We start from the raw sequence: 22,310 nt of genomic DNA, 5'->3' as shown, positions 1-22,310 counted from the left end.
GAATGAAATTTGGCTTCTTTGTTTGAAAAGTAAACTAATTAACTGGTTATAAAAATTCTCTCAGATAAAAGCCAAGTCAAGCCAAGCTGATGATATATAGATTTTTGTGCCGTAACAGAAGTAAAAGTTTTAGGTTAAACCAAATCTAAGCAAATCTAAGAAAGCATAAAAACTTTCACTGACTTAATTTAAAACACTGTTTTCATTTCATAAAAAGTCACTTAAAGTTTGTTCTGCTTCCATTGTTCACTTCGTTTTCAGGGGTGACTCTCAGCGTGTTGGCAGAGATTTATAAAATAAGATGTGCATGATCTTGAGAAAATATGCTAAATTCTACTGCCTCGATCTACATACCTCCCCACTTTCAGTTTCATTGTACCCGGTTCTACACACATAACCTCTCTTCACACAAGTCTAAACTGTGACTGAGCCTGAGAGTGAAGTAATTTCTTACTTAATAATGTAATAGATTCTTTGATTAAATGTGATTATTGAATGATGACATAGGGGCACATTTTCAAATGATCAGTGTGGCAACGTGTTTAACAGATAATTTATTGCAACAAGAATTTGTCGTCATCAAGGGTTGTTTCACTGACTGCATCAGAAGCAAAACATGATCACAGATTCAGGTTAGAGAAGAAACATCAGTTTATTAATATCTTCTAGCTGTGAATATCTTTTTTTCATTTGTTGTTTTGTTTTTGCATTGATGACAACACCTATCCTTAAAATTTTGTACCTTGACAGTTGGCAGAAGTCAGATTTTCGGTGTCATAGTTAACATCAACAAACAATCTTATCGGAAAGAAATCAAGGGGAAAAAAGAAGAGACGTAATGAAGACAAAAAGTGAAGATAAAAAGATTTTGGGGGAAAATCGTCAAACAGAGGAGACATCCTTGATGCGGTTACCAGTTTAACACAAACATGTCTGATCTATCTGTTTCCGGTTGTCACATTAAATGTCAGTACTTCAAAGAAAAACTAACAAACCTTGACTAAGGGCCATGGAAAGTAGGAAAGAAGGTTAGTTAGGAGTTGAGGGGTTGTCACTGAGGACCTGTGTATTCTTGAGGTGACATTAGGACAAAGTTTAGTTTGATTTCAACGTAAATCAAAAGACAACTTCCCAACTGTAAAATATTACAGTAGATGCATTAGTGGCCTATGAGGCAGCAACCATGATCAACCATGATCAACAATAACCATGGTTAGAGACTGGCCAGGGGCTGCCTTGTTTAACAGAAGATGTACAAGTAAACCGTAAATTAACAAGTAAAATGATTTGGAAATCAGTCTATTCTGATTAGAGTATGTTATTTCTGCAGGCACATAATGCTGCTAACTGTACTGGTGTTCTCTCTCCATTTAGGGATTTGCATGTCAGCTACATTTTGGATTAGGATAGCTATGCTTTGATGTACAGGTCTGGGTCCCCACGGGATCCTTTCATGTTAGGTTTAATTTTTAGAGATTTCATTTTCTCACAGCGGATTTTGGGCAGACTTTCCAATGGTGTATTTTGTATTGGGTCCAAAGTTTGCGCTTGTGAAGACCTCAACTTGATGAAGAAATGTTGAGCCACAGCCCTGAACTGTCTGAACAGTTAAAAATATTAGCCTCTACCTGCTCGAGTAGCACGCACACTAATTCGTTTCTTCTGCATGTACAAACTTTGCTCAAATGTCAAACCAAACATTAGAAAAATAACATTTCAGACAAAATCTCTGTCATCTGTTAATACAAACGCTTTGCGAAGGCGAGTGGTAAACCGGGAATTAGTTTACTGGGATCTCCCTAAATCGGTTTGATCTTTTCACTCTAAAGTGCTTTGCAAAAGATAGTGAGCACATTGAGAATTGGCCTCATTCCCCATTAAATCTAGGCAGCATCTACCAAATAGTGGCCAGTCTGCATTGATTAGACAGGAGTGCCGCTCAGATAGGCTGAAGCTACAATGGAGAAAGAAAACTCTGTTGATCTTGTTCTTGTGAAACAAAATGAATACTTTAATACTGCATTGTGCCTGGAGGCTGTACACAGAGACGGGTTTGAACAAATGAGACCACTTTTGGCTGTCATCCGTGAGCCGCTGTTCTGGCACGAGGGAAGGCTTTTTGTTTACGGGATAAATAAAAGAAACAAACACAAAGTGTTCCTCAAGGTCCGACTAATCCAGCTTTACATAAATTAAAAATCAGGGGAAAATGTGTGGACAAGTGAAAACAGTACAAACATGCGGTGACTATTAAGTCAACAAATTGTGAGGAGACAAAAAGAGGGTAGCCTGCAAAAGTCAAGAACGGAGGAGTTCAACAGTTCTGCAGGATGACGTAGAAAACAAAGTTTGTACAGATGCTGATTTTTTTTTTCTAAAAATAGTCTTTGATTAACTATGAACAGAGCATGAAAGGACTTCCCCTTTCCCAAAATAGAGACAGTTACTCCATAAATTGGAAACAAGTCATCTTTCCTCATCAGAAGAGTCACTTTTCACTCCAGCAAGGACAAAAGCTCATTAGTCTCTCCATTCCCAAACATCGTCTTGTTCCTGCCAGTGCGACCCGACAAATTAAAAGCTTCCCCCTGAACTAACCTCGAAGAAGATACAGTGTGAACATTTTTAACCAGAGGAGTTTTGGTAGTTTTGGTCTTCGTTTCATTTCTTTGTTTAATGAGAACACATATAGATTCACATTTTGTAAAGAATTTCAATATTTTTCCTGACACTTAAGAAAGTAAACTCCCTGATTTTGTCACAGAGCTCCAGAATCTCACTTTTATCAACAAAAAGTTGGGCAGAGATTTTGGATGTGGGTGTAAGTGAGTGTGTGGATAAAAAGTCTGTGCATGAGATCAAGAGGCAAAGGAGAATAAAGGCAAGAACAAATGTTGTGGAATATGAGTGTATGCATCTAGATTAGAGATAAACTATCTTAAGATGTGTATTTTAGCTGTTACCAATGGGGGATATGTAAAATGACACATAATCTTAAGGTGCATTCAGACTGAATGTAAAGCTAATTATAGTGCAGGTTTTCCACATGAATATCAGCTGCAAATATCCAGTAAACATTACATTTACAGATCCCCACTGTTTCGCTAGTGGCTTGTTCCACTAGAGTCTTTGTAGCTTAAACACAGCTGACATTCATACAGCTTTCTATCATGAGCTCATACCTTCAGATAGTTTTTTGAGTAAACTGTTCTGGTTTTCCCCTTTGTCTTGCCATCAAAATGGTAAAATTAAGTATGGTGGTCCGAGAGCAGCTTATTCCAGCTCATACTTTTTTCACCTCTTATTTTTGTTTGCCGTATGTACAACTGGCTAACACACTGAAGTTCCTTGCTTGATGATCACACATTAGGTGAATGTAGCTTATAATTCAATAAAATCTGCTTTATGTTCACACTGAATGCATCTTACTGATGATGTCCCTAATACTTAATGTTCTGTGCAAATAATCAAATAAAAGTTGGAAACAATCAGAGGTTGACTGGCTGTTATCTAAACATTTGCTCGTACTTACCTGTAAACTGAAATACAAGTGTAAGATTGTGTATTTTCTTGTGCATGTGTGACAAAATCTGCTACATATTTTTCCTACAGGCCGACTTGAAGTGAGTAGACAAAACAGGTAAAGGCTATTGTGTTTGATCTCAGCAGGATTCTTCAGGGGAGCAGGTTAATACGTTACACCGCTATTTCATCTCCCAGACAGTCGGGAGTTCCCCGTCTGTTGAGAACATTTAGCAGTCTCAGCGTCTCCTCATCTGTCCCCCAGCCAAAGATCTCCATTTCCTCCTCCTCGTCTTCCCCCTCATCCTCGTCCTCCCTGTCATCACTGTCGTCTGTGTTCGACTCGTACTCCGAGGCAATACCTGACTCACGAAACCTGGCAAAGTCCAGGAAGCCCAGGGATTTGACTTGACGGGACGACAACTTTGCTGTGTCCTCAGAGACCTCAGGACTTTTCATCTCAAGCCTGTTAGCCTTAAGTGCTGGGGGAGGTGAGGGGAGTCGAGGAGGAGGAGGCCCTGGGGGTCCTGGGAGGAAACGGAAACACTCAAGTTTGAGTAGACACTGGTCCCTACCTAGGGGGCTTCCCAGAGTCCCATTGGATGATGAGAAAGCATTGCTGGTTCCATCGTTGGTGCCCAGCGCTGGCAGGTTGACGGCTGACAACTCGGGTTTTGGGGTTGTGGGATCACAAATCACTGGAGGTACTGTAGACCGGAAGGTGATCTCCAATAAACTGTCCAGGGATCCCACTGGAGAGGAGAGACGAGTAAGAAAAGGACAGAATGAAAAATAAAACAGGGAAAAAGGATAGACAGGAAAGAGTTCTATTATTATTCTATTCTTTTATTTACAAGTCCCACCTGACACAACCTTGATTTAAATTCCTCTGATATCTCTCCTGCTGTTGGATTGAGTTGAAAGAATAATGTATGTGGTATAGATATCTGTGAATTGTCCTGAATATCAGATTACTGTTCTGTGCTATTCTACTAAAATCATTCACTCCACTCCAACCAATAAATCAATGCATTCCTGTGTTGGGTCTAACAAAAACAAACAAGTTTCAAAGCATTTCATCATCTTGCAAGTGGTAACTTAGGGCAGCCCAACCCAGCCAATATCAAAAACCTAGAAGAGTCTTAGACCTACTGCCTGTCACCAGAAACTAGGAACTAGGAAAAACATTCTCTGTACCAGCATGTGGCAGGAGTTTTTCTATTTTTGTGAGCTAAATAATACAAATCTTTGTTGAATGATGCTGCAATAAACTGCCTCCATTTGGAGATATGAGAGGGCTGTGTTGTTTCACAAAGGTCAAGTCAGCCTGAACATTTCCTTGTTCGACTGAAGCTGTCGGGACAGAACCACAACATGCAAACAACAAACTGCTGTTTTTGACATTAATTTATCTCAGTCGTAGTCTAAGAAGCTTTTAAACTAAACAAAATGCACAAATGCTAAAGTTTGTGGCCCTGACGGAAATGCATGATGGGGTTAGTAGAGAAACTGCTAATAACACACTCATCATCAGTTTATGGTAAAGTTTTGGTAAAGGACATGTTTTGTTTGGTAGTGTTGTGAATTCAAGCTGGGTAGAGGCAGCGTTGAGGAAAGTTCATAACTTTTCATAGACATGTTTTTGGTCTCTGGTGCATCACTGGAGTATACCCACAAGATCGACTGTCAGGAATATTCATTTGAGACCTTTTTAGTGCTCTCCACCTCTTCCCATTTCAGCCAAACCACATTTTATACTATAAAATGCTACTAAAGGCTGTAAAATATGCTGTGAAACTGACATTTCCTGTGATGGACATTTGAAATTGTAGCAGAAAAAGCACAGGTTTAAGTAGTAATATTAATAATGGCTCCTCAGCACTATGATGTGTCTGTATGTCATGCTACTGAGCCAGCATAAACAACCCTTGCAGTCTAAAGCTGGCACAGAAAAATGCAACCCAACCATCAGTAATGCCATTAGCTGCAACAGAGTTTGATAAGTCAAAATGTGTCATGAGAGACATCTATTACGGAAAATGTGTTAAAAAGAAGAGAACAATGCATTTTGGTGTTTTCTTTTTTACTCCAGTGTATCCATTAAACAGTTTTCCTGACCTTGTGCAAAATGAGATGCATATTAAAGAGTAGAGGGAGCAATGAGAAAATATTTCCCTCACTGAATATGTGAAATGGTGACTGATAAGATAAAAGATTTTTCTTTCACGGTGACAACTGGAGGGCAAACTGGGCTGCGATAGTGCTGAAAAGACTGTCTGAATAGTTGAACAGACTTAAAAATGTGTGAAGCTGTGGGGAGAGAGATGGTGAGAACAGAGGGTCATGGACCAAATAACAGTGACGGTGCAGACGGATAATCAGAACTGTGAGGGAATGAGAGAACAACAGAACCCACTCCAACATTTAACAAAAGATTTTCCATCTAGAAGCTTGTCTACTACCTCTGCGTCTGTATGAGTGTGTACAAAGCTGAAAATGTCTGCTCTGGTGTAGGTCATGCTTCATATGGCTGTGTGCACTGCTTACTCTTACTAATATTTTGCGGTTACTTTCTAAGTAAAGGTTTTCTTTGCCTTTACTGAGGATCAGGTAGCTCAGTGGTGCCAGGTTACTAAGGGAAGGTTTATGACAGTTATCCTTTAAACATGTTCTGTTATCCCTTGTTGTTGCGTATTTTTCATTTTGATTTGGTGCCAAATAGCATTTTACAGTATTACTATTGTTACTTAAAGCCCCAATAAGCAATATTTTGGACTTCTGCTTCTTGGCTCCCCCAAGTAGTTGCTAATTGTAATTCATCATATCAGAAATACTAGACACACAAATTGTTGCACATAGGTGGAAAAATGTCTGGGCATAGATTTGTACTTCAAGACATAACCACCAAGCTTTGGGTTTAGTGGGGACACAGGGTTTAGTTTGCTAGGCCTCTAGCCAGAAGAAATGAGGAAGCATTGCTGAGGAAGCATTGCTGGTCCCATCACTGGTCTAATTAGTGTTACATAATCATTTTGTTAATGTTTTATGAACTAACAGACATACTTTAGATTTGGCATGTGTGAGCCACCGCGTAATGCAAACAATGATCCAAAGGCTGGTTTATTTTTAGTTAATGGTGAATTCAGTTAAGGTTGTGGTTTATTGAGCAAAATATCCAAAACATTAATTTAAGTATAAGGACTAATGGGCTCTTTATCAATTACAAGCATGTAATACTGCTTAACTTTAATGTGTCCTAGTGGACCAGATCACCATAGCTAAAGGGCATGGAAGGGATGAGTTGGCTTTGGAGTTCTGCCAGACACCTGTTTCTGTTGTTACTGCCAATGGAGACTGATTAAATTAAGAATTACAAAATTCACGTCACTTTGAATTAAAACTTTATTCATGTCAAACATTCCCAACACGTGTGTTTCTCTGCAGATTTCCTGTACATTTGCATGTTGTGTGGAGAAACTCCAGCACACACTGTGTATGTGTGTGAGCTACTCACTTGAGTTTGGTCCAGACATCTTTGTCTCCAGCTCCTGGATCTGTTTAACCAGCAGGGAGATGTGCTGCAGCAGGTCTTTGTTTTGCAGCAGCAGCTGATGGACTCGAGCCTGGGCCTCCAGCCGGGCCGTGGCCTCTGCACTCAGCTGGTCCTTCAGTAGGTGGACCTGCACATGAAGAGGTAATGGGTCAAGCGATAGATGGACAGAGATGCTCAGTTGAGTACACAGCATGCCAACAGGTCAGTGTTTATACAGTGAGTACTGATAATCCCTATCTGAATTCCTTATCACACACAGTTTCACCTGAAGGCCAAGACTATACTGAGGTATACTGACATTTAAACTTGAAAGCAAGCCTTGCTGATAGACAGTGAACTTTTGAGTTCAGTTTCAGTATTTTCCTTGCACGGTAAACATTTTTCACTAGTAGAACTACCTGAAATTAACTGATTGACTAATAATAAAAACCTTGCATTGGGGAATTACATGTAAATCTTTTCAAGCTTAGGACAGCGAACATCCTTCTTCTTCTTTGCATGTATAACTTAAACATGAATTTATATGAATATAAAAACATATTTTTGCACAATTTGGTTTGCCATTTCTAATTTTAAACTTCAAGTTTAAAGGGTGACTACTGATTTCCTGTTTGTTTTCTGGTTCTAATAGGTGAGTACATCAATATGAACAGTACTAAAGTGTATTCCCTATATTAAAAAATATATCTCCACTTCTAACGAAAATGCTCCTAGTAGTTTCAGTAGGGAAACATACACAAATGTGTGTAGTAAAGTTTGCTGGTATTTAACCTTAAAGGAAGATGTGACACATCTGAATCCACATATTTAATGAGTGTAGCTACAGGCCTTCACCTGATAACTACACGGACCTGGAGATGAGATACTTGAGGATCTGGCTGACTCAGCTCAGCAGGTGGCAGAGACTGATCAGCCACACTGTATTTTCACTTGGTGGTAATTAATCAAAGCAGACAACCTTATGTGTGTTTTTCCAGTTGGAGGCAAATTTATCAATCACTGACAATCTGGAGGAGATTTACTGGTTTAATCAAGCAAAAATACCAAACATTTCCTGGTGCCAGCGTTGTGGAAGTGAATGAGTATTAGAAGTAGTGAATATTTACAGCTTGTCCCTGTTCAAGTTTAATATCCCATGCTCTTTTGACTGCTTTGACAAAATGAGGAATGTGATAATTAACCGTTTTCACACGTCACACTGAACAGCCTGACAAGAAAAAAAACCCAATATTTAGTAAAGACAGTCAAATCTGCCACTAGGTTAAACAGATTTTGCTAAGATAGACAAAGAGCACCTTTCTCAATGAGTGCTCTGGAAACTTCTCCTGAATAATTATTAGTGAATTACTTAAGAAAACAACAAACTGTGACTTATCTCTCCGATATCTCTCTTATGCACACGTATAATGCTAATGACCATACTGTAGTCAGGCAGGTTGAGAGAACACAAGCAACACTAAATCGTTATTACTGTGACTTTATAATCTTTTATTACATTTTTAATGTGGGATTGTCGGAGCTCTGGTGGCTGCTCTGATCCTCATGTAACCTTAATGCCACAGCCGGCTGTGGACTGCGAGATTAAAGCACATATTCTATTTCAATTTAAAACTGAAAAGCTAAAACTCGTATTACACTTCAAATCATTTTTATGAAAGGGGAGGAAAAGGGAAAGGACACTGTTTAATAGTGCACACACATCTAAATACATACACACACACAGATTTTGTACTGGAGCTGCAGTGGCTCCCGTTTTTACTTCAAAGTACTCCCCAATCAAATGTTAGTGTCCCCACCTCCCACCCTGCTCTGTCATCTCCTATCCTCAGCACATAATTGCTTTCACAATTTCAAAAGAGAAATTCTCAAGGTTTCAAATCTCAAGAATGGTCCAGAATTAGCCCACTGAGTTGAAGGAGCGCACTTACTAATGATTTTCTGACAGGAGACGCAGCATGGCTCCTCATCGTGTGATGAAGCTTAACCTTGGAGTCTGAACGTGGTGCAGCACTACTTTAATGTCAGCTGTACGGCGGGCAAAGAGATACTGGACGAAAGAATGTTAAACATGCTTTTTGCCAATAGCATGTGAAGCATGGTGGAGAGTACCTTAATAGTAAATAGCACTTTGACACTAAGGAGTTTTCAAGCTATTTCTTTTTCTGTCACTGATCATAAACCTTTTGTACATATAAATAGCTTAATCAATAATAGAGTGCATTTGAACAGGTGCCCATAAAATGTCTAGGACAGCAGCTGGTGCAAAGGGCTGACAAGTGCAGCAGTGTATTTTCAGAGAGCCGTGAATCACGGGGCCTCACGCAGAGTTACGAGTCATTGAAACACGTAATGACTCCCTGGTTTCTCATTCCTGCTTGATGTGGTAACGCAGAATTTGTTACCACGGTAGCAAGTTTGACTCTTGACGTCAATGATGACACATATCAAAGGACAGAAAAAAGGAAACAGCAAGAATAAAAACTGTAATTGGTGTTGCAACAATACACCAAGGACAGTCTCCATTCTCAGACAGCGCTGTGTAACTTCTAGAAAGTATTACACTTAGTCTAAAAGCCAATGAGATGTTGCTACTATGGAGTTTATTAAGTTTTTATCTAGTTTAACAAAAATTTTTCTCTTTTAACCATTGGTTTACATAAAATAATTCAATCTACTATGTGACCATGTAACATTGGTGCAGACAGTACAGATGGAAAGTAACCACTGGGCCAACAATAAAGTATTTACAGTAATATGTATTAATTTGCACACCATCTGTTTATTAGATCAGTAAACAAATGTAGAAACTAGACACAAAGTGAAACTTATGCTAAGAAAATTTGACTTTTGTGTTTGTTCCTACATATGAATTTCATTCTGACTTGTGACTAAAGGTCTAAAAGGGTAAAAGCAGAGAAGAACAAGTTTCATTGACAGTGAATTTAGGATCTTTGACCCACTAGTACCGAAACAAATATTAAAATGATTTCCTCTGCTTGTGTCTCTTAAAATCAGCTGTTCATCATTATCAACACTGTTTCTTTCCCTCCCTCACTGCCTTCTACCTCCACCTCTCTCTTTATTTAATGTAAATCATGTTTTCAGGGATGAAACTTTATCAGTGCCTTTTCACTCAGCCAGCGAGGCAAAGATAGAGAGGAGATGGATTCAAGACTCACAGCCTCCCATCCAAGGCCCTCAGACCTCCTCCTATCCCACATCTAATCACCAGAAAGAAAAACAATTGTCGAGGAAGACAGTCATCTACTTCCATTATCCTTGCACTTATCAACAAATGGGTGATCCCAGATTGTGTTCTCACTGTCCTGCCTCTGCAGACCTCATTTGTAAAGACTGACACCCTGGTGATGACTTTGTGGTGTAATTTACAGCCAGCATTACCCCATCTTGGGCTATGGAAAATTGGCGCTTGACTCCGACATACGCTGCCCTGTTGACAACTCTAATAGCACATCAGCCACTCCTCCTTGGTTTTATACTGAGGCCTTGGGAGCAAGTGGTACATTTGTCCTGCTGGTGTCCATATTAAATTTCTCACTGAGCTGAGCTGAGCTGCACTTGGCTGTAAAAAAGACACAAAGAATAATTTCACACCAAAACAGCAGTAAGGACGTCAGACTTTGGTTCTGTCGCCTGGATATCTGATCAAAAATAAGTCTTATTCTGAAGCAGCCACACAAGGTTAAATTTGCTTCTATTCTGCATATGACCAGACCCAGTTCCTCTGGAAACAGACAGTCGTTCTGCAGATAAAACACAAAACAATGAAAAATTGATCACATGAGAACTGATATGCTTTAAATTATTGCAGCTGTATCTCTCTAGCTACATATATCCTTTTGTCTACTAATGTTTCTGTTTGTCTTGAGATCTGTGTCTCCCTTTCATCATTTCTCTTTTGTATTAACTGAATTTAAATCACAAATAAACTGAATATTTCATGGCGCCCGTTGTCAGGAATAAGATCCTTGACTTGAAGTGACTCTACTCCAACATTCACATCATAATTCTTTTCAGTGATATTATCGTCACTCTTTCTGTTCATGCTGTTGTTTTATCAGGCCAATGCAGAATTTACTGGTGTTCGAAATGTGCTGAGTTGAATCACTTGATAATTAATAAAACACACAGAACAAGATCATTCTGAGCAGGAGAAAAACTATCAGTCAGTAGAGTTATTGTATATGTTTGTGTTTTGCATATGGGTCTGAGCCATAAACAGTTGAAATCAACACCAGAAAACAGATCAGTTCCAGTTTGTTTTTCCAGAAAATGCACAGTACAGATCTGTTGCAATTGGCAACTCGAACCTTCAGCTCCCTCCACAGATTTTCTATGGGATTAAGGTCTGGAGACTGACTAGGCCACTCCATGACCTTAATATGCTTCTTCTTGAGCCAGTGATTTGTTGCCTTAGCCGTGTGTTTTGGATCATTGTCATGCTGGAGTACCCAACCACGACCCTTTTCAATGCCCTGACTGAGGGAAGGAGGTTCTCACCCAACATTTGACGGTACATGGCCCCATCCATCCTCCCTTTGATGCGGTGCAATTGTCCTGTCCCCTTGGCAGAAAAACACCCCCAAAGCATAATGTTTCCACCTCCATATTTGACAGTGGGGATGGTGTTTTTGGAGTCATAGGCAGCCTTCCTCCTCCTCCAAACACAGCGAGTTGAGTTGATGCCAAAGAGCTCGATTTTGGTCTTATCTGACCACAACACTTTCACCCAGTCTTCCTCTGAATCAGTCAGATGTTCAGTGGCAAACTTCAAACGGGCCTGTAGATGGGCTTTCTTGAGCAGGGGGACCTTGCGGGCACAGCAGGATTTCAGTCCTTCACGGCGTAGTGTGTTACCAACTGTTTTTTTGGTGACTATGGTCCCAGCTGCCTTGAGATCATTGACAAGTTCCTCCCGAGTGGTTCTTGGCTGATTCCTCACCGTTCTCATTATCATTGAAACTCCACGAGGTGAGATCTTGCATGGAGCTCCAGACCAAGGGAGATTGGCAGTTAATTTATGTTTCTTCCATTTGCGAATAATTGCTCGCTGTGACTGTTGTCACCTTCTCACCCAGCTGCTTGGCGATGGTCTTGTAGCCCATTCCAGCCTTGTGTAGGTCCACAATCTTGTCCCTGACATCCTTGGAAAGCTCTTTGGTCTTGGCCATGGTGAAGAGTTTGGAATCTGGATTGATTGATTGCTTCTGTGGACAGGTCTCTTTTATACAGGTAACGAGCTGAGAGGGCTGCCAATGTCAGCTCGTTACCTGTATAAGATCCACCTGGGAGCTAGAGTCCATGTATTACATTATTTTGATGTAAACAGTTGAGTGATCGAGAAGATACTGCAACAGATTGAATTTTACTTGTAGAAATGTAGCCCTTTAATGCTGTCATAACATTTCCACATTATCTTCTTCATTGTGTATGAATGCGAGTATCAGTGATGCAACAGAATGGCATCAAATCAAACATAATTTCAACCCTGTGTATTACACAATTCAAGGCCTAATCACTGTGTAATCAGCTGTAAAACACATGCTGGATGGAAAAAACAGTAATGATGGTAAAAATACAAATACTGCAAAAAATAGACATTGGCCTCAGGTTTTCTCTTCCTACAGTATCTGCCAGAGCTGATTCTCAGGAACTGGTTTTACAACAGGCCCAGTTGATTTTCAAAAGTGAAATACATGAATGAACGGACTGAATAGATCGAAGCAGAACAGTACAAATGCACAATGAGAAGACCACAGGGTCACCAGACGACAATCCACTTACAGACCAGAACTTGCTACTTTAGAAACAATGATGTCGATATTTCTTTTTAAACTTCTAAACCTTTTACTAAAAGCAGAACCGAGACAAAGAGCCAATTAAATGTGCACCACTTGTGTTTTACTGCAGTGGTCCCTTGGTAGTAAACCTGCTGTTACCCACCATTTTCTTCCCCCTTATCTGTGCGTTGTGAAATTGAAGGAGCTTCAAGCGACTGAAATGACTCCTTAAAGCTCTAATTAGGCTGCAGCATCTCACTGACTTTTTATTGCTTCCTTTGTTCAAAACTGGTCCCCAGAACAGAACATCACCCAAGGACAATTTTCATCTTCCCTTTTTCTGTTCTCACAATAGTTTGAAATTTCTCTACCAAGTCTCTTTCTACCTTTTAGTTCTTTACAATAAAAAAAAAAATCTATTTAACAGATTTCTTAAAAAGAGATACTTGGGATAACTTGCCAAAAGAAAGATTTACGCGTGGTCTCAGCTCCTAAACTGTGAGGGCGCCAGACATCTCCTTAGGCAGGAGTGACCGGCAGAGACAGAAGCTAAATTAATTAATTAAACTAAATGTGTTTAAGAAATATATGATGAATAATGTTTATCCCAGTACTCACATTCTTATCCAACAGAATGAACTTCATGTGTACAACCAATTATATTCCCTTGTTGTTCTTTCCAGTTTTCATATGAACTACATTCACACAAATCAATGATGAAAAATGCAATTAGCTGAGCTGAGAAATGATCAATAGCAACAGGAATTCTGCTGACTTCTTTTTTTATACAACTTAACTGCAAATGAAATTATGTTTTTGTAGGGAACATACTGTAGTTGCAGCCAGACTATGCCTCATGTTAACATACTTGATCTGATGCTGTCAGTACAACATCCAGTTTGTCTGACAATAGCATCATAAATTGTTATGGTGGGTTGGTTTAGACACACATATCACATAGGTGTGAAGGAAGCAGTTTACTGAAAGACAACTTGAAAGAAAACTTTAGCTGCATCTTGTTTCACGATCTACTTTTAATTTCAGTTCACACATGTTTATTTACCTTTAAACAAGCGTGCAGTCTTTCTCTAACCTTAGCCAAAGTGCTTTGCTTGACAAAACCCAACACTGTCACCTTGTCAGCTCTGAACTTTGTACATGTGCCACCCACTCAAACCACGTTGCTTTTAATTAATAAAGGTAGCACCTCATTGGTATTTTTACATTTCAACAACAAAATGACTTCTTTATAAAAACTAATTTTTTGCTTGTGTCAGTGTGTTTGGAATATAGAAAAAATACTTCAAAATACTTCTAAAATACAAAGTTTTTACTGGAAGACCTCTATACTACTACATTTGAGAGCTCTTGGCACCACAAATGAGGCAAAATGAGAAGTCCTGAATGAATGAGAGTCCTGTAAAAATATAGGAAAAGTAAAAACTGTGAGATAATGCTGTTTAAATGATACCATTTCCTTGTCAGACAAGACTAAAACACAGAGACTCTCATACATAGTGTAAGGGGATTAACACTGTTGGTTGTGTGCTCTGACTCTACAGGGTTGGATGCTGAGGATGTGCTCTTCACACAGGATTACCATCATCGCAATGCCTGCCCACGCAGGTCCCTTTGATGTCGAAATGTTTGAAACCCCTCCAATCCCTTCACTGGTTCGCTTTTTTAAACTGAAATGATCATTGGAAATGCACTTAAATGTGTGTGAGAAGCCGAATGAGTGCTTGATGAGGTGAGAGAGAACCAGAAATGTCCAAGCAAAAGTGAGGAAACAAGTGAGGCAGCAAGAAAGAGAGCAGTTAAAAGGGGCTAAAGAATTAAAACACAAGAAATAAGGAAGTAGGCCTGATGATAAACAAATGAAAGGGAGGAAATGAAGAAGTGAATCAGTAAGCAAGCTAGAAAGACAGAGACAGAAACAGAGAGAGGTCAAATTAGATTGAGCAATGTCGAAGCAGCGTTTACAGAGTGAGTTTTGCCTTGAACAGAAAGTCGATGTACTCCCTAACTTCCCTGACTTCATTAAACATCGCCACTTCCACTCAACCCTAAGTGAGCCTTGATTAGTGTCGGCCAGCTCACTACTTTACCTCCATTTACTGTGACCTCAGCTCAGGCTCTGCAGCAGGGTTCAAATTCAAATGCACTTTCCCAGTTGCCTCACTGGGGAATCAGTAAAAATGTTCCCTTTACCCCTTTAGGTCATTTCTGAATCTGCTTTTATACACATTAAAGGAAAACAACCATTTAAGATACAGCAACTAATCTCAATTATCTATTTTTCGTTTAGTCTTAGAATTTTGGGGGCTGCAGACGCTCATTGAGCAGCTACAACACAAAGATGCAACTGGTGCACGTTAACAATGCAATTCCATTGCTTTCATAAGGCAATCAATAAACTGTTGGGATGTTTCTAGGCTTATAAAGAAAACTGAATCTGTTTTTTAATGCAAGTCTTCCACACAACAGAGTGGCTCAGCTGAAGAGGTGGAGGTGTACAGCCTGTCGCTTACAGCATTTCATCTAACAGTTTATTGTGTGGCTGCTATTTCAAACTGATGTGCTGTGAGAAAAAAAATCCCAAAATGACCACTGTTGGTGACAAATACAGAGCATGTGCTGTGAGTGCTTTAGCAAAAGTTCAGTTTTAGCAATGAATGAATGCAGGAAAGTGAACAATAAACTGAGATGCTGATAAGAATAATATAAAACAGTTTCAGAGTAAAGAAGCCTTTTGGGTGAGACATGAAATGTCTTCAGGAATGTAGATTTTGGGACAGACTGAGAATCTCTGCAGACATCTAATAGCTACGTCATGAAAACTGTAAAGAAAACAGCTTGAAGTCAAGTTTAATACTGTGGCAAAAGTTACAGTTTATTCCCTAAATCTCTCTCTGTTCTGTTTTCATTGTACCGCATTTGTATGAGTATGATTCACTCTATCCTGACAATTCTGTAGGGACCTGCTGTTTAAGATCATCGAATCATAAACAACATCTGCGTCTAATATAACTATGTAAGTTACTTTGTGATGCTGAGACATTTTCAACAAATAGTTTCACCATATGCAAAACCAGTAAAGTGAAAACAGAGCACTGAGATTTTTATTTTCGGATGTGAAACTGAAGCAAAGACACCAGGGAAAACTATTTTGTTCTGAACAAGAAACCACACTGGTGTCTTGGTCAAGTAAACTTTCTTCCACTGTTTTCTTCCAAAACATGCATCTTCATCATGCATCACTAATCACCTTATTACATCCTACTTTGTCACTTTCAAGGGGGAGACTGCAGATATGTTTGTGCCCAAATAGTCAAACAGTGTCTTTCTCCTAATCCTAATCAACATTTTGATTGTTAATGATGATTGTGATCTTCTTAAGACTGACCTCTGTACACAGATATACTCACTGTGTCTCTGTGTGTGTGCATGACTGTGCATGATTTAAATTTCTCCAAACAGTTCAGTCATTTACTGCCATAGATTCCATTAAAGTCCACATTAAAGTAAAGTGCTATAGGAAGAACTGTCTCTGTTTCATGAGGTGAAAGTGCACAAGATTTTTTCTTTTAATTATCACCCCCAGGTTTCTGACAGACATAGTGGGGACAATCACTGAAGATCCTATATTGATGTTGATGTGGTGTTGAATGTTTTGGAGAGGTTGAGTTGATTATGGCTTCCTTTCATCACTCATGGAGTCATCCAGTGCAAATAACAGAAGACAGAAGAGCTCTGTGCCATCAGCATAGCAATCATAGGAAAAGATAGTAGAGGACCAAGAACTGAGCCCTGCGGCATGCCAGTGGAGAGGCAGTGAGAGTTTGAAACTTGCCGCTCCCGAGACACATTGAAGGTTTGTCCAGACAAGTAAGATTTAAGCCAGGCCACAGCTGTACCAGTGATGCCAAAATCAGAGAGTGCAGGTAGGAGGATCTGGTGTCTAACAGTGTCAAAGGTCGCAGATAGATTTAACAACGCCTTCCATAAACCAAAGATGTTTTTGATATAAGAAAGCATCACTCATTATTTTGATAACGTTGTACAGTAAAGATAATGGGGTCAATAAAAGTATTAAAAGTGAGTACCCATAAAATAAGTTATTTAAATTCCAAGAATATACTTTGATTAAAAATAAAAACTTAAAACATGGGTGTCTGTTGGCTAATCCTGTTGTTGGTGCCTAACTTTAACCCAGGTGTCTTTTTGCCTAAACTTAACCAATTCCACAACTGCAACCAAGACTACTTTTAGGACACAAGGACCACCATCATTCCCACAATGTCAAATCCTAATATATCTAATTTTGTCTCACGAACAGACTAATTCCTTCATTCTCACTTGTAAAGCACTGGTTTACCTCTCGACCCTAAACTTCCCAGACTATGGTAGAAACTTTAACAAAAAAAGAACAAACATTTACATGAGACATTTTAATTTTGAGCATTAGATTTAAATAATCCTGTGACCTGTTTTAACTGAATTAATAATTTTTCAGTTGATCGAATTCTCCGATAGTTGTGTACAAAATCATTACAGGCCAGGATGGAACAGTAACAGCAGCACACTGTGAGACACACAAATCAGAGAAAGTGAAGAGTCAGTGGAAACTAATTTAGATGCTGTGTGGAAGCAAACTAGCGAAGCTGTTACTGCAGCTCAGACGAGTTAGGACCAATGGGGAAACACTGCTAAATGGCAAAAAAGCCAAGGTCAGACAGAAATGCCCCTGGGTTGGACATACTCATTTGAAATGTTCCACCATAGGTAATACTTCTTTCATGTGTCAAAGCCGTTTTGACTTATTAAAAAAAACTACAAGAGCGTCTCTGTCAGAGGGCACTGACCTCTGGCTTCATCAAGGTATAATTAATTATAACTGTGTCTGGGCACGCTCAGTCTGAATGTGTAAGCTGTCAGATGTTGCAGCAGCATGTCTGACGTTGTTCAGGTCAAGACAACGGAACAGCGAAGTTCAGCGTGAACAGGCGGTTTAATCAGGACCCCTGTATTCGTCTCTGGAAGGCATGAGACATCTTTGTTTAACTGTCTGGGACATTTCTGGGTCGGAGTGTTTGTGAGTGTGCATGTGAAACAGGATGTGTTGAATTCTGCAACTGCAGTTTTTAGTCTCAACGCTTTTTGCAAGCTGTGTGACGAACTGCATGTACTGTGGGTGTGGGTGTGTGGGGGTGTGTGTGTGTTGATTCGGCTCGTAAGCCCCTGTCATTGCTGTCACTTGTCACTTGTGTCACTGCAGAGACTAAAGCGGATTCATGTTTGATGGTGGACGCACTCTGTAGTAACTTTTTTTAAACCCAGACAGGATTACAGACGCGTTGATATCCATCAGTCTGTCAAAGATCACTTTACTCTGCTAGGCAGTGTGGTCAGACATGACAAATGTTCTTATTTACTAATAACATTTTTTTCCTTCTTTTTGTCTGGACAGGCTTCAGCAGCGTACAAACCTGAATACTGTTAGCCTTAAAAAGTAAAGCATGCCAATCAAGTTAAGCACATTATCACAATTCACTACCTTAAACTTATTTTCAGTAATGACAGAGTAAATGGGTGTGATAATTCACACCCAAAATGCCTCTGTCTGTATATGTGAGCCTTTTGATTAATTGTAAAATAGCCTCCTGGCATCACCAGCTGCTGCCACAATGGACTTTAGGTGCCAAGGTCAATCAGATGTACTGATGTCAAGTTGAACTGCCTAATTACTGAAAAGCAAAACAGGATCCTCAAGGGTAAGGACCATCACAATACTTCAGGAATTTGAGGAATCTGAACAACACAACACAACACAATGTTTTAGTTTCTACTTTGGCAGAACACAAAAATGTGCTGGAGACAGTCTGTGTGTGTCCATTACCCTGTTTGTGGTCACATGCAAGCAATTGAAATACTGATGATTGTTCATATGGTGTAAATTTTGGGCTACACATCCTTTAAGTGACCAATCAGAATCGGGTGTTTGTCATGCTTTGAGTAAACACCCCTATGAAGTATGCTTTAAACATTTACGAACAACCTTTTTTTTTGAGGTGTTTGCATTCAACACGCAACAGTTTCAAAGGTAAAAATGGTGTGTATGTGTGGGGAACGTACTTGTGCCACAGCCACTTGTGTCTGTTGCTGTTGCTGCTGGAGTTGCTGCTGGAGCAGTTGGATCTGATGGTGGACCGATAGGGGGGCTCCTGGTGGAAGCGTGCCCGATGCAGGGAGAAGCATCCTGGGGCTGGACATCAGCAGAGAGGCCTCCTCTGACACCTGACAACAAGGAAAGAAGGCAGATAAGTGAAAACAGTTGAGACATATACTTGAAAAATTTTGCAAACAGAAAAGTAAAATTAAGATTTTGTCTTAAGATTAATAATAAACCAGCTTTATAACAATCACATTTTCAAGTCTTGAGAGGTGTCAGACTTCAATATTAATGCAAAATAAAACTGCTAAAAAAAAACAAACCTGTTATTTAAAACTAATCGGTTTTTGAAACTTGAGCTGACGGAAAGTTGGCATGTTGGGAAGAAAAACAGAAAAGAAATTACTAATGAATAAATAAATAAAATCAGGACAAGCAATTGCATAAATAAAATGCCCTAGAGTACAAGTCATCATCAAAACAAGAATCTGAATTTAAAATGTTGAATTGCTGATTAGTCGCATCAGTGTGGAATGACTGGTGCTGGGAATGTAGATCAGCAGCACTGGAATGCTCCACTCCAACAATAATGAGCTTTGGGATGCAGTTATCCTTCATCTAACACCATCAAGCATCTTAATTGATTCAAGGCTCTAGTAACTAGTCACACATTGTGTCCTCTCCATCAGTCAACCAGTCACACGGATGTTTTCTTATGCAGACATGGTGCCTTAGTGCACTAGGGCTAAAATAATGGGGCAGCATTAGTTTCAATGTGAAGGTAATGATCACATTTCAGAAATGTATAAAAAGGGTCATGCTGGAGCCTTCCACAGGTAGGCACCTAGAGCATTTAGGTAAAGTTAGAGAAAGATTAAGGACTACTTCTGAACTATAAAAACACCTTTAGAGATTGGAAATTAAAAGTGCTAAAGGAGAAAATTGATTCTTGGTAAGCTAATTTGTTGTGTGTATCAGACACAGGTTTTTTTTATTCAGATGGTGGGAACCATTTGTTGTTTGATTTTTCGACTTGAGGGATGATGCAGCTGATCACATTATAAAATAAATATGGTGCAATTAGGGATGTAAGCACCCATATGTTGATGTTAGTAGAAAACAGGGGCATATTTTTATGAATAAATGTAACTTTTGAGCTTTGTGTTTGCTTAGCTCACCCTATGCTTACCTGGTGGTACTCTAGGTTCCAGGTGAGGCTGAAAAGGTGAAATTCTTTTCAAGGGTAGCTTTTAATGTGTCTTGTTTTTTTTTTGTTCGTTTGTTTTATTTAGGTTTTTTGTTGATTTTTTTGCCTGTTCAATTCATATTCAATGAATCATTTGCACTTCATCTTGCCTAGTTTTTTTTATGCCTAGTTATGTCCAGTACAAGGTAACATGATTTCCCCTTCATGTGGAGATGTTTGTTGTTGTCAATAGGAAAAAGAGCTTCAAATAATAATATTAAATAAAGTGCTATCTAATTGAATACAAAACAAATCCTTGTTTTTTATTCAACAAATAATTTTAGAGTTCATGCAACAACAAGAAACAGTGAACTATAATAAGGTTGATCACACAAGGTGGGCAATAGAATGTTATAGATAATCAGTGGAAAATAACTATGTGTAATAATATTCATATATGTGATAGAACTTTGACATTAGTCCCCATATCAATGTATAGAAAGATCTGAATAATGTGAACTAAAGGAAATGATCAACTAATTCAAATTCCATTCATAAAAATGGAAACACATTTCTGGAGCAAACAGAAATTTGTTAGTATGATTATAATAAACACTATTTGCCCTGTTGGTTTCTGTTGGTGTTTTTACAAAAAGTTTTAGAGCTGCTAAACTATGTTGCAACATAAACAGGAGACACGCGATGCTTCAAAGTGACCTAGAATTGTGGCGCAGGAAGGGATCGGGAAACAAGTCGACACCTGAATAAAGTAAACCTGAACCCACCTGAAGGAATCTATGGCAAACACTTCACCATCTGTTTGGTGTTAAGCACCTTCTGCTGTTGACAAAAAGACAATGATTTTCACACACTCACACTCACACACACACACACACACACACACACACACACACACACACAGGAGATGGATGTGTGATTGATGTCCTGTCTGAGCTCAATCTTTTGGGTTAATGAGAGTAAATTATCCAAAGTGACACGTTTCTTTAGTGTCATCATGTAATGAATGGAAAGGCAGATGTCTCTAGTAGCTGTGTGTGTGTGTGTGTGTGTGTGTGTCGGTGCATATACAGTATGTTACTAAAGCCAAAATAAAAAGTGATATTTTGATGGTGGAGAATCCCCAGAAACATTTATGATCTTATAAACATACTTGTTTTCCTCTTTAAAACAGACACATCAGCCATATTGTTTTTAAGGAGACACTTCCAGACATCTGAAAGTACTCAGGCTCATATGCTTAGGATGTTAAACAGGATAGCTGCAGTAGATTTCAAACTGACTGTGCTGTCGAACTGAAAGTTCTGCAGCTGAAAAGTGAGTAATATGATTCAGCACCGAAACCAACAGAGAGGAAAAATGATGACATGTTTGGATTTCAAGCACTGAGGACACATAACCTCTGAATTATACAGAGACAGAAACAGAAGACAGACATAAACAGACTGCCAGCAGCAGATTGAGATACAGCACAGATGGAAAAGAAATCCAATTACAAATGTACATTTGAGCAGTTGTCTGCGGCATTTCACCATTCATACATTCATTCCCAGCAATTCAACAATGCTGCTGTAACTATAACCACTTCATAGAAGTAGAAAATTATAATTATAATAATAATTAATGAATATTAGTTAGTAATTTACAAAATTACTACTTATTTGATGCAAAAAAATACAATAATTGTACAATGCAGTAACTGTACAATATCCTAGAATGGACATTTGAAGGTGGTGAAGTTAGCACCTAGCACCAAAGACGACATTTCACATAAAACTCCCTGTTTTGTTTAGAATCTAAAGCTTTTGGCCTCTGACTAAATAAAACGAAAAAGTGCGTAAGTAACATCAGACCACGAAAATCTTAATACGACCTTCTGATGGTATCTGACTGTCCAACATGCAGTTTCAGGTGTTCAAAAAGCTCTCTGTGTGATAAATGAGTCTTGTTTGGATTATTTCTGCCGCCTAGTGGGTACCAAACCCATCATAGAGTCCAATATATATGAAGTTGCAATGAAACAAGCCAGAAGTGCATGTTTTTACCCTCCAGGCCAAA

The 22,310-nt window shown here is 39.1% G+C and overlaps 1 protein-coding gene across 2 annotated transcripts in view; it reads right to left on the bottom strand.

Annotated features, from left to right (window-relative positions):
* Positions 1-22,310, bottom strand: part of LOC113152522 (carboxyl-terminal PDZ ligand of neuronal nitric oxide synthase protein-like) — a 146,784-nt gene that overhangs the window by 19,032 nt on the left and 105,442 nt on the right. For both annotated transcript variants that reach the window (XM_026345814.1, XM_026345815.1), the window contains exons 8-10: positions 19,012-19,173; positions 7,037-7,202; positions 4,098-4,274 (exon numbers count right to left, since the gene is read on the bottom strand). In XM_026345814.1, the coding sequence (XP_026201599.1) occupies positions 4,098-4,274; positions 7,037-7,202; positions 19,012-19,173 (505 nt within the window). The remainder of the gene's footprint in view (positions 1-4,097; positions 4,275-7,036; positions 7,203-19,011; positions 19,174-22,310) is intronic.

This window comes from Anabas testudineus, chromosome 4 (genome assembly GCF_900324465.2).
Source record: "Anabas testudineus chromosome 4, fAnaTes1.2, whole genome shotgun sequence".
NCBI lineage: Eukaryota > Metazoa > Chordata > Actinopteri > Anabantiformes > Anabantidae > Anabas > Anabas testudineus.
The sequence above is the reverse complement of the archived record's forward strand: the minus strand, read 5'-3'. Positions and strand labels throughout refer to the sequence as shown.